This window comes from Hyaloscypha bicolor, assembly GCF_002865645.1.
Source record: "Hyaloscypha bicolor E unplaced genomic scaffold K444scaffold_57, whole genome shotgun sequence".
NCBI classification, from domain to species: domain Eukaryota; kingdom Fungi; phylum Ascomycota; class Leotiomycetes; order Helotiales; family Hyaloscyphaceae; genus Hyaloscypha; species Hyaloscypha bicolor.
This window is the reverse complement of record NW_020194559.1, coordinates 1,224,833-1,239,320: the sequence shown is the minus strand read 5'-3', so window position 1 is coordinate 1,239,320 and position 14,488 is coordinate 1,224,833. Positions and strand designations below refer to the sequence as shown.

At 24.5% G+C, this 14,488-nt stretch overlaps 1 protein-coding gene across 1 annotated transcript; it reads left to right on the top strand.

Annotated features, from left to right (window-relative positions):
* Nucleotides 1-11,000: 11,000 nt before the first annotated feature.
* Nucleotides 11,001-11,669, top strand: K444DRAFT_527441 (HET-domain-containing protein; the record flags this gene model as incomplete). The annotated part of the gene is made up of 2 exons (XM_024874637.1): nucleotides 11,001-11,490; nucleotides 11,575-11,669. Coding segments are annotated over 2 exons (585 nt in total), but the record flags the coding sequence as incomplete, so codon positions are not given.
* Nucleotides 11,670-14,488: the final 2,819 nt, after the last annotated feature.

Below are 14,488 nucleotides of genomic sequence, written 5' to 3'. Positions count from 1 at the left end.
TTTCTTATTATAAACTATATAAAAGAAAATAAATCTAGTTAATTTATATATAGTAGCTTAATTAGTAAATAGAATATATAATAATAAATCTACCTAAGGCTTCTTTCTATCTATTATAAGTATAATAAGTATTTAAATAATTAGTTAATATCTTTTTTTAATTATATTATTTCCTTTAAAATTATAAGCCAAAATAATAATTCTATTAATTCCTAGCTTATTAAGTTCCTAAATTACTATTTCTTTAAATTCCGATCTATTATTTATCTTAAGCTATCTAAATAAACTATATTTATAAATAATTTCTTTCTAAATAAACTTAGTAATTTTTTTACTAGTTAGGTTCTTTAAAGATCTAGCCTTAACTTATCCTGAAAAGTTATCTCTAATAATAACTAATAAGTTATATTCTTTATAATCTAGTAGTTTAATTATATTAATCCTAAGATAATAGAAAAGAAATATAGCTTTTATTAGATATAAAGCTTTTTCTTATTTTCTTTTATTCTTATATTAATAAATCTTATAAATATTAATATATTTCCGTATATAGTTATAATAATCTTCCTAATAATAATAGCTAGCTATTAAGTAAAAAGTACTCTTTTTTCTAATATATCTAATCTTATTATATAGCTCTTTAATAATAATTTCCCTTTATTCTTAATTATTAATAATAAGTTAAGGTAAGTATACTTTTAATATAACTCTTTATAATAATTAATCTCTTATACTATAATTTAAAGCTTCTTTACTTAACTTTTAAAACTCGGCTCTAGATATTTCTTCTAGTCTAGAGAATATTATAAAATATTATATAATATTCTAATATTATTTAAAATAGCTATTATTTATTACTTTACTAGAGGTTATATATAAAAGGCTATAGCCTTTATTATATAACTTCCGGATTTTATTATTTTTTAATATTACTAATTTGCTTCTAAATATAATAAGGCTTTAATTATTAATTTCATATAACTAGATACTATTATTTAAATATCTAGTAAAGGTCTTAGGAATCTGATTTCTTAAAATAATATTATATAACTAAACTAGAACTACTTTTTTTAACTAAACTTTCTATCTAATAAATACTATTCTAATAATATTAAGCTTTATTACTAACTATTTATTAATATTCTTATTATCTTTAGTATTATCTTCTTATTATAAATATCTTAATAATTCATTAGTAGTAATATATTTAGTTTCTTTAATATATTTGACTTTAAAGTTAAATAATTAAATTTATACTAGCTAGTAAGTAATTAGAGTTTTAGGAAAATTCATAGCTATTTTACTTAGTTATATAACAAGTATATTAGTATCTAGTTTAAAAATAAAATAAACTTTATATAGCTAGAATTATATTTTCTATAAATATTTTACTAGCCCTTAGTATTCTCTCTTAGTAATATTATATCTTTATTTAGTATTATTTTAAATTCTAGACTTATATTATATAACTTTCTTTTTTCCTTTATTATTATATTAATTAAGAGTTCTATCTTATTTATTTAGGCTAGTATTTATTACTAATATAATTATTTCCTAATTTTCTAATAAATTATAGTATAATTTATAAAGTATTAGAGTAATAGTAAGCTTTTTTTAAAGAATTTATATAGCTTACTTTTATTTATTATTCTAGTTTCACGTTATATCTTTTCTTATTAAGTAGTAAATAGGTTTAGTAATAATTATAAAGCCTTTAATCTAAATATAATAATAAATAATAATTCTAATAAATACTTTATTTTTAGTTATATTATTATAATATTCTTATTTTAAGATCTTAGTAATTCCTGAACTTAAAGAGCTTTTTTTAAATACTTTATAAATAAAGCCGCTAATAACTATATTATTATAATAGAACTATAATTTTTCTCTAATACTAGCTCTAGCTTATTTAACTTTATCTAAGGTTATATCTAGGTTTTAAAAATATTTAAATATAAAATACTAAATTTCAGGTAAAATAAGCTATTTATTATAGTTTATATAAGGTTTCTTAACTCTAATATTATTAATAAATAATATAGCGATTTTAGGAAATAAATTCTCTAGAATAGTTATAATAACTTATATAAATTATATAACTAAATTAGTAGCTTCCTAAAATAATATAGTTATTTTTAATAGTCTTAGAAATATTATAAATATAATTAAATCTCTATTATAAGTATCTAGTATAAGTTAATTATATCCGGAAAAGAAATTAATTAAAAAAACATAAATATATCTAGTAAATTTCTTTAAGATCTTATTAATAAACAGGAATAAGTTAATATTTTATAGGATTACTAAATTCATTTTTATAATAATATTAATTAGTCTATAGGTCCTAGTAACCTTTTTTATAACTAAGAACTATAAATTCCGGTAAGATTTATTATATTTTTTAAGAACTTTATAATCTAAATATTCTAATAATATTTTTATTATTATTAGTATTAAAGCTTTAAAATATAGGAAATTCTTTTCTTACTAGACTTTATACTTAATAGTCTTAATTAGAATAAATAGGCTAATATTCTTATAGACTTTTCCTATTTCTTTCTAATTAAATATAATTATATCTTCTTAATTAATTATTAATTCTTGAAATATAGCTAGTTTCTTTTCCTAGAGCTAGTTATTAATATCTAATTATTTAAGATATTCTAAAATAAGTTATAATTGTTTTAGAATAATTAATATTCTTAATAAAAAATAATTCTTATATTTCCTAATATATTCCTATAAGTATTTTCTAGCTTTAGATCTCTTAAACTAGTTCGGATATTTACTAGAGCCTTCTCTAGTTCTATTATTAGTATTTACTAGTTAAATCTTCTTGTTTTTTATTTTATATACTCCTATAACTAGAAATAGACTATAATTATTATTTTTTTCTTTAAGAACTATAGCTATTTTCTCTAGTATTTTTTTTATCTAATCTCCGGAATTTATAATTTTCTTATTTAGCTTCTTTTTAGTTAAATATAAAGAATGCCTTTTTATTTAGTATTTTAATATATCTTTCTTAAGTTCTTATATATTCTGGAATTCTTTCTAGTCTTAGATTCTATATTTCTTAGTTTCGGGAATATATTTCTTTATTATTAGGAAATATTATTTTATCTTTTTTTTAGAAATATTTTTACTTAATATTCTTTTTACTGCTTTTTCTATTAAATCCGGAACTACTCTTAATAATACTTTAATTAGAGCCTTTTCTGCTTTAGTTTCTCTAAAAATATTATTAATTTCCTAAATTTCTAAATCTAAAATAAAAGAATTTATAAGAAATCCTAATATCTTTTTATTTTCTTTAATATTATTACTAGTTATAATACTAGGCTCTATTTTTCTTTTTACTTTTAGTTTCCTGTTTTATATTACTTAATTTCTTAATTCTAGAAACTTAATACTCTTAAACTATTACTTCTTTCTATTTCCCGGTATTTTTTAAAAATAGAATAATTATAATAATATAGATATTCTAGTTATTTTTAGGATTAATAAACTTTCTATTTTATAAATTATTACTTTTATATATAATATTTATCTTTATTTTTACTAAGAATAATTAATTAAGTAAAATTTTTAGAGCTTCTTTAATTAGGAAAAATATATTTTTATATTTTATTTTATTTATAACTTTAGCTTTAAGTTTTACTATTTCTATAAATCCAAATTCTACTCTAATAATAATAGACATTTAATAATCTATAGTATTATATACTACTTTACTAATATTTCTTGAGATCTTTTTAAAGAAAATATTAACTTTAGCCCTAGTATTAATTATTTTTTTATATTTAATATTTCCTTAAAGTTCTTAAAATACGAATCGGAAATATAGAAATTATATAATATATTTATAAGCTAGTAATATCCGAATATTAATACTATTACTTTTAAATTAAATAATTCTATTAGTATTAGGTATTTAAGCTAGTATTTCTAATTCCTTAAATATTCTATTTATTATATAAGCTATAGCTACTAGCTTTATAGATTTTCTAGTATATCTAATTATACTTAATATAATAGTATTTCCTATTTATAAGATAGTAAGATAAAGAATATTATTCTTAACCTATTAGTTCTAAAATATAATAGCTAGATCCGGTATTTTTAAGGTATTAATAAATATTCTTATTTTTTTCTAAGTCTTTAGAAATAAAATAATTACTTTCTTTAGTAATCTTATTAGAATATTATTAACTTTAGGAATCCTATACTTATTATAATTAAGAATATACTAGATTCCTAATTTGTCTTATTTATTTCCGGAAGTATTAATATTTATATTCTTAGCTAGGCTATTTCCTTATTTATTACTTTTTAGAATAGTATTTTTCTAGTCTCTTATATAAGATAGCTTTTTTTCTATTCTAGCTTATTTTTAGAAAACCTTTTTAGCTATTTTTATCTCTTTTTTCTTTTTTCTTAATAAGAAACCTATTATAGTATTAATAGAAATACTATTTATAGCCAAATCTTAATATTATTTATTAATTCTAGAATCTAAAGTATTAGTAATTCTAATATAATTTCCTCTAAGGCAAAATAGCTATTTAGATTCCTTAGATATAACTTATTTATTTCTATATATAAATCCCGGTTAGCTAGTTCCCTTTTCTCTTTCTTATCTAGTAAACTAGATATTTCCTATTAATCTCTAGATATTTTTGAATTAAGTATTTAAGTTATAATTAAATTCTTTTTCTCGGACTTAAGAAATAATTTAGTTAAATTACTAGTATTTATTAGTAAGAAAAAAGGAAATGCTTTCTTATTTAGGCTTAAATAGTACTTTATATTATTTTTTATTAAATTAATAAGTATATCTATAGTTTATAAGCTCTTTTATTAGTAAGTAATAGAATTAAAAAATATAAATATATTCTGAATTAATATTATTATTCTTATTTCTATTATAATATCTATAGTAAATTTATTCTTTTAGTTTTAGGTCTATATTATAGGCTATATTAACTTAAATAGTATTTTCTAATTATATTTAAGACTAATTTCCTCTAGAATATAGTTATCTAGATTCTTTATCTAATCTAGTTTAATTATTATAGCTACTATAGTATTCTTTATAACTTCTACTATAACTTCTAGTATATTTTTTTTAAAACCCCGAATTATACTTACTAGACTATTAATACTATTATACTAGCTATAATTAATTAGATTATATAAGTAGGTTATAAATATCCTCCCGAATTATAATAGTAATTATATTAAGTTATTTTTATAGATTCTTTTAAGTTATAATAATAATAAATAGTTTTTCTAAACTTCTTATAAACTAGTTAATATTATTTCCTTTAGGTTTATTACTTTTAGTAAGTTTTATATAATTAGCTATAGGCTAGGTTCTTTTTTTACTTATATTTATAATAGCTTTAGGAAATATAATAAAAGAAACTAGTAAAAAATAATTATTTTCTGGTTTAGGAACTATATTATAAACTATTATATCTAAATATTCTTATTTAAGTCTAGATATATCTGAGTTATTAGTAATATTAAAATAATATTTCTTTTCTTTATATTAATAGAATATTATTATTTTCTTATATATTTTACTATATTTATAAATAGAAATATTTATAGGCTTAAAGTTTATATTCTTAAGAATATAATCTCTTACTAAAATAGATAATTCTCTTATAAATTCTCGGTATTAAGTAATTTTATTTATTTATTTTTTCTTTAGTAATTTCTTTAATACTTTATTAAATATATTAATATAAGATTTAGAAAAGATTTTTCTATTCTGGGTTTATATAATAATCCTATTAAGAAAGTTATAACTAATTTTAAGTATTTCCTAGTTATATTCTCGGAATTCCTTTAATAAGGCCTTAAAAAACTTGGTTTTCTAGTAATCTCCTAGATTATTAGTATAATACTTTAGTATAACCTTAATCTAATTCTTATAAATAGGAGAAATATAATAAATAATTCTCTTTCTTTTAGTATTATTAGAAATATAATAGTTCTTATATATATTTATATATTATTTCAAAAATATAGAAATATTACTTCCCTAAAACTATAGTACTTCAGGAGTTCCTATAAATAATAGGTTTAAACCTAATACTAGTATATACTTATTTTTAGTTATATTAATCTTAATAATTTCTTTTATAATTAATTATAGAGTTTCTATACCTGAGATTTTTACTAATAAGGTTCCTAAAAAACTAATTTCTTATTTAAGTATATTTTTTAATTTAGGAACCGGAATTAGAGAGAAACTAGTTAATAATAATAGATATAATTAAGATTCGAGTTTTAGTATTAGTAATAATAAGATAATAGCTTTTCTAGTCTTATTTCTATTACTTATACTTTCTTTTCTATTTCTTTAGCTTAATATTTATAATATTTCCCCTTGATTTTACTAAACTAAATATATCTATTAATATTATTAAAAGTAATAATAAAAATAATAAATATAATTTCGCTAATTTTTCTGATTTTTCTAAATTCTTTTTTGTTTTTCTATTTAGTATTTATTTCTTTCTCTAGAAGCTTCTCTAGTTTATTTATATAATTTCTTATTTCTTATTTCTTTTTAATTCTTATTTCCGATTTCTATTTACTATTTTACTTAAAATTAAAGGTATTTTCTTTTTTAAATATTTTTTCCGGACTTAGGAATAAGCTTTTTTATTAAAACTAATATTACCTCTATTCCGGTCTTTACTATAACTAAAAATAATATATAAATTAATAGTATAACTTTATTTCTAAATACTAAAGTCTATTTCTAACTAAGATCTAATTTATATTATCTTAGTATAATTTTTCTTATTTTATTTCCTTTACTTCTTTTTCTTCTATAATTAGCTTCTATTTCTATTACTTCTATATATTATACTAGTAACTTTATCTTATAGCTAACCTATATTCAAGTTACTAGATATATTAAAAATTAATATAAGATACTAAAATTAATATATATATATTCTTAATATTTTAGCTTTAGGCTTAAGGTATTATAATAGCCCTTTTCTTTCCTAACTTACTAAGCTAATAATCCGCCTTATAAATACTTCTTAGAACTTTATAAAAGTATTACCTTAATTATAAAGTTTCTATTTTCCCTATATTACTTATTATAAAATATATAAGAGAGAAATTATAATAAAACAAAAACTTATATAAAGTATATTAGAATATAAAACATAATTTAATAATAAAATAATAAATCAAAAATATAAATAATATATAGTATATAAAAACTTAATTAATTAAATACTTATAAAGAATTATTTTTTAAGTCTATAGAAAAACTAGCTTTCTTATATAATTTCCGTAAGTTATATATTAAAGGCTATAGCCTTTATTATATAATTTAAATCTCAAAACCGCTAAAATAATATAATTTTTAATAAGTATAGCCTATTATACTATATTACTCAAAAAAATAGATTATAAATAATAATTAATAAAATTAAAGCTTTATAAATTACTACCCTATTAAGATATTATTAAAAGATATATATATTAATTTTAGTTATTTAGCCAGATAAATTTACTTATAAATAAAGCTATTATAGCTAGTTAATTACTTTTAATTAAAGTAGACTAATTTCCGATTTGTTCTTAATAATAATATTATATACTAACTTGAGATAATTATATTAATTAATAAAGACTAAAATCAAATAAATATTTAATAGATTTTTCTTTTTATAAGAAAAATAATAATAGTATTTGAGTAGTTCTCTTATATCTAAATACCCGAGACAAGTATAAGCCCAAATAGTTCTTATAAGTTCTTTTTATTTAGAATTAGATTTGGATTAAGTCGAGTTTATATTAGTAGAGGCTTAATAGATTAATAAGGCAGATTTAGAAGCTATATTTAAATAATAGAAAATAAAGTACTATTATATATTAAAAAAAGAATAAAAGAAAGTATAAAAAGTTTAATCTTTTTTAAAAGAAATAACAATATAAATCTTAGTTTTATATATTAAATACTAGCTAGTTTATATTATATAATAGACTATTAAATAGAAAGTATAATAGTATATTTATAATAATTTACTTTTATATTAATCTTTATACTAATTAGTTTATAATTAAATTAGAAAGCGAAATATTTATATAATAGAACTTACTTAATAGCTAGCTAGGCCCACTTTTATTAATAGTATTATTAAGGTAATAGGGCTCGCTTAAGGGCTAGCTAGGCCTACTTTTATTAATAGAATTATTAATAACTAGATTAAATACTAGCTAGTCTATATTATATAATAGACTATTAAATAGAAAATTAAAAAGTCTAATAATATAGTAATAATAGTTTACTTTTATACTAATCTTAATACTAATCGGTTTATAATTAAACTAGAAAGCGAGATATTTATATAATAGGGCTTATTAGCTAGCTAGGCCCACTTTTATTAATAGAATTATTAAGGTAATAGGGCTTGCTTAATAGCTAGCTAGGCCTACTTTTATTAATGGAATTATTAATAACTGGATTAAATACTAGCTAGTCTATATTATATAATAGACTATTAAATAAAAAGTTAAAAGGTCTAATAATATAATAATAATAGTATACTTTTATACTAATTTTAATACTAATCGGTTTATAATTAAACTAGAAAGCCGTAATAGAGCTCGTTTAATAACTGGGCCCACTTTTATTAATAATAATTATTAATATTAATTATTTATTAATCGCTTAGCTAATAATAATTACTAATTAATAATTTTAATTAATAATTTATTAGAGCCTATACTAGTTATATATAAAAGGCTATAGCCTTTACTATATAACCTAAACCTTAAAATTACTAAAATAACATGATTTTTAATAAGTATAGTCTGCTATATTATATTATATAATATAATTATAAATTAAGAAACTGCTTTAAAAATATATATAAAACGGGTTTTAAAAAATATAACTAAAGCTTATAAAAAAAAGAGTCTTTATTTATATTATAGTAATATGAGCTATTAAATACAGAATTATATATATTTAATACTAATTAAATTAGAAGCTAATTCTAGAAGTTATATAATAAAGATTAATATTTTAAAAATATATTAAATTAATAAAATTCTAGAGAAACTTAATTCTAGTAACTTTAAAAACAAATAGACCTCTAGCTTTATAGAAAGGAAAATAATATAATAGATTAGATATATAATTTGAATTCAATTATATAATTTAATTATATAACCTTTATTATTATAATTATAAAAGTATATAATATTTAGCTTATATAAGAATAAAATTCTCGTTTTCTTTCTTTAGTTATTTTTTCTTATATTAAAACTATTACTTTTCTTTATATAAAGAGCTAGCTTATAATAATATTTTTTTAATATTTTTTATTAGAGCCTTAATTCAAGCTTCTAATTTATTTATATTAATAATATTTTTAGCTTTTATAATTTTATACTTTTAAAGAATAATATAATAATTATTAAATTACTATTTAACTTTTAATCTAATATAAGAATAAAGTTATATATAAATAACTAGCTTTACCTTAATAATTCAAAATATTTTATAATTATATAACTAGTTAATAAATTATTAAAGAAAGTTTTATTTCTAATAATAACTAATTAAATTTAGAATAAAAAACCTAAAGATATATAAAATAAAGGAAAGTAATAGCTAAAAGTATTATATTATATATTATTTTAATCTTTTACTTTTATTATTTATAATAATATTATTTAATTCTTTTTTTATATATTTTATTTAAAATCTTATTATTTTTATTATCTAAATTATATAAATTATTTATATTTCGCTTTTTATTCTTAAATTATAATATTAGCTTTTTTAATACTTCTTTCTTAATATAATATATTTTAGTAAATAAAGCTAAAATTTCTATAAAATTATTTATAACCTAAAAGTATATAATATTAAAAGCTTAATTATAATTAAACTTGGTTTTATATAAGTAATAGTAGTAATTAAGAAAGAATTATCTAATATAAAATAAATTAATAAGAGGAATTCCGGATATATTAAATGAAATATAGGATATTAATTATAATAAAAGAAACTAAATATATAATAAAAAGTTGTATTTTTCGGGATATTTTACTAGCCTCGGATTTCCCTAATAAAATACTTGATTTCCCTGACTATTAGTAAAGCGGATAAAGAAGAGAAACCGACTATTAATATTTCTTTAAAATATTAGTTTTTCTAGTATCGAATACCCCTAAGCTAGTATAGTAAAACAGATATTAGCAAAAGCGAGTTCTTTGCAAACCCCGACTTTTTAGGTTTAGCGAAACTTAACTTGTACATAACTTACCGGACACGTGAGGGGCTAGCATTATTAGCGACCGCTGCCGACGAGGCTAGCGTGTAAGGAGCTGCTTCTACTACCTGCTGGGTTGTCTGGATGTGTTACCCCATCTCCCTCCCTTTATCCTCCATTCTTGTCGATAGCGGCTATTTCCTCTTTCTACATCTAGCCTCCCTCCGTTGAACCACGACCTCGACACTATCGACTCCAGCCGCTACCAACGACCGAGCGGTGCTCCGGAAGGGGCGCAGCAGCCATCAGTGCATTTAGTCTCAGCTCTGCCCACTTTTCAGCTCTTTAATCAATTCCTCCTTTTTATCTGACAGAACCCGAGCCTCCCCAACCGCGATACAGCCTTCCCAAAGCCCTATCAAAAGTCAGAGATTTCTCCTGTCTTATTCCCAACACGCCAAGTCTTAAAACTTGCGAAGGTCTTTTACGACTTCCGGTTACGATATTCCTTGCCCTTGCCGGACACCGGGACACTTGTCTTGCCTTGACGACGAGCAGCCTTTCTCCTTCGTCCGATATTGGTCTCGCGACCCCGAGAGCCTCTGGTATCAGGCGTCGACAAGGTATAATCCCTGAGCCAATCAAATATCAACATTGCTCAGTTCTGACATTCTGATTTGTTAGTTTTAGACCCTTGAGGATATTTAATCTGCCTGCTACCACAGCATGGAGTCGATGCAAACTATATATCAACCGCTAGACCAGCGGCGCTCTCAAATCCGCCTCATTGAGATCATCTCTATCGGTGGCAGCGAGAAGGTCAAGTGCAAACTAAGCGTCTCGTCGCTCGAGGACAATGTGGAGTTCGCAGCGCTTTCTTACGTATGGGGCGACCCAAAAGTTACTAAAGACATTATTCTTAATAATGAAATCTTTCCGGTTACGACAAACTTGGCGGCTGCTTTAAAGCATGTGAAGGCTCACTGGTGTAACGCTTTCCCCGATCGAAACCCAGGGCTCTTCCGAATTTGGGCGGACGCTATTTGCATCAACCAAAAAGATCCGGAAGAACGAAGTAGCCAAGTTAATCTCATGAGAGATATATATGCGAAAGCAGAATTAGTCCTCTCATGGCTTGGCCATAGAATCGATGAGATCGACGTCGCTCTTAAGGCTCTTAAAACGATAGCGAAGGAAACAAGGGAATTAAGTAGCCCAGAGGCTAGTTTTGAGTGGTTGAAAAGCTACCCTACTTGGTACGCTGAACCCAAAGAGACTGGGGATGAGGCACCCTGGGATGCGTTTCCAGGACCCTGGAAGGCGACTCGAAATTTCTTTGGACTTCCGTACTGGCAGCGCGTCTGGATATTTCAGGAGCTAGTATTAGGGAAACGAATTCTCTTGATACATGGATCCACATCTCTAACATATGAGGAGTTGGATCAAGCAAGCAGCTGGTTTAATTCTACCAGAAAATGGATCTTGAGCGGCAGCCTAAAAAGGCAGAGCTTTTTAGGCCACTGGATTTGGTTCATATTAAGCTACAATCAGGTTAATATTGGGCCAATGCTTAGAGTGAAGTTATACAAAACAAAGGACCCGGGGGACTCTTGGGATATTTTCTTTTTATCATCTACGCTCTGTGCTACTGATCCACGGGATCATATTTACGGACTCCTTGGCCTCCAAGACTTTGCTATTGTCCCAGACTACCGGAAAGATCTCTGTTCAGTCTTATATGACCTTGTGGATACTTGGATAAAGGATTCCAACAAATTGGACTGTCTATTATACGCCGGTGTCGGAACTTTCGATCGAGGGGGTGCTTTCGAGAATTTGCCATCGTGGGCCCCAAACTTCCAATTCATTTCACAGAAGGGGGGGCATGGGTCGTGGTGCTTTAGATTAGGCCACGCAGATCAGAACGTATTCCATACAATCCAAACTCCGGCATTCACCGATTCGGCACTGCATATTTCAAGCCTTTTGGGTCCGCCAGTCGTCAAAGTCCATGAGGTCGTTCATTCCCTTGCTGCACAACTATTGGGGTTTACTCAAGATTTTGTTCGGCGTGCTCCTTCTCAAGCGAGAGGGATCCACCCATTGAAAGCTATATTTGAATTGGTCACGAACATGGTCAAAGAAAAAGAAAGCGACAAAAACTCTACCGTCGTCTTTGGAGAGCCAATTGTAAGACTGGCTATTGGCTTTCTTCGGTGTCTTCGACACCCCCCACCGGGTACCAAACAATCTCTACAAGCAAATTTGGAATTATTCGACACATTTTCCGACGCTTTCTTCAATATTTTCTTCCCTGGTCAAAGTTTCGAGAGGCAAGAATTTTTGGACAAATTTTTGAGCCAGGAGTATGTGGACAGAGAAATGAAAAGAATACAAATAGCAAATGAAGCTGTTCAAGAGTATTTCCGCTTTATAGAGGTTGAGGGTGGATACTTAGGTATGGCACCTAGGTTCTCACGTCCTGGCGATATAGTAGCTATTCTAAATGGCTGCAAAGTCCCAGTGATTTTACGAAAGCAGGAAGACTACTATATCCTTATTGGGACATGTAATATCCCTGGGCTCATGGAGGGTGAGGCTAAGGAGCTGTGCGAAAACAGAAGGGCAAGGTTCGAGGAGATCCAGATCCGATAAATGTTTCTTTTGTTATGTCCTTTATAGCCTAACCTAACCTAACCTGTACCGTGATTCCATACTCCGGGGAGCCCAGACTTGGGTTTCTTGAGCCATGATTAGCTAGTCTGACTTTCGTGTGGGTTTACTCATTTCGCTTACCTGTCCCTGGTATTCGGGTTCGGAGTCGACCGGATCAGCGTAGGGATTGGCGTTACCCCCCCCCTTGGATCTGGTAAGCGCATCGAACAAAATAAGCTATCGGAGCCGGTCTAAGGTAGGGTATAGATGTTTCTTCTTTTTGGTACGGAGTGAAAGCCACGCGATGGTTAAGGAAAATGGCATTGAAAATTGGACTGATAGGATGGAGGAAATGGATGAAGGAAGATGGGTCGAAAAGGGGGTTGTGGAGGAAGTAGCCTAGGAAATAGCTTGGGAAGGGACCGAGGAAGATATGGGCGGGGATGGGGTTGGGAAAGGAGTTGAAAAAGGAGTTGGGAAAGGCATTGAGGAAGGAGCTGAGAAAGAACTTGAGAAAGAGGTTACTGTAACTAGTCTATTCTTTATAAGAGATTAACTCAGATTAAAGTAACTGCAATTCCTAAATTTTCAATACTATTCAATTATTCACGCTGAAATATTAGTAATACTGTAATGGGGATATAAAACACGGAGTAATATAGAGTGTAGAATGGGCTTCCACAGTGTGGGATCACAGCGTACGAGTGAGACCTGGAATTAGAGAGTGAAGGTTGGTTGATTTCTAAGAACTAAGAAGGAGAGAGGGGTAATATAAGCGGACTGCGGACTATACGGAAGTCCGGAGGTCACATGACAAAACCACGTGACCCAGGAAATAAAATCCCCACCACAATACAGTAGTATATCCGCTATACTATTAGCTAAATATATAGAATAACTAGTTAGGACTCTAATACAAAAATAATAATATAAGATATCGGGAATATAAGGTATTATTTTATAAAGGCTACTAAATCCCCTATAATATCTTACTTTAATTTCTCTATAACTAGTTCTAGTTTCCTATAAGCCCTTATAAGCTTACTAAAAATGCCCTAAAGGCTTAATATAGGCTTATATAGCTTAATAGGTACTAAATGCCTCTAAATGCTTATAAAAATAGGCGAGTTCACTAATTAATAGCAAGTAAAAAAAGAGTAATTAGCCCTAATATATATCTTTTTATATATATTTAATTCTAAACTCTAATCCTAATTAATTAGAAAAATACTTTATATTTTTTACTTTATTTTAATTATTATTATAGCTATTTTTAAAGATTTATTTAATTTTTCTGATTTATTAAATAACTAATTAGAGCTTTTATTTCTTTCTAATTTATTAGATAATAATTTAGCTATATTAGTTCTTTTAATATTTGCTTTATTAACTACTTTTATATTTATTACTTTTAAACCTAAAAAGTACTTTTATTATAGGCTAAAGTATTATATAAAAAAGATTAGTAGTTTAATTAACTAAATAGAATTTTTTAAAAATAAAAAAAATAAAAAAATAAAAAGAAATAAAACTATATTTCCTAAAATATTTATATTTTTTAAATAATA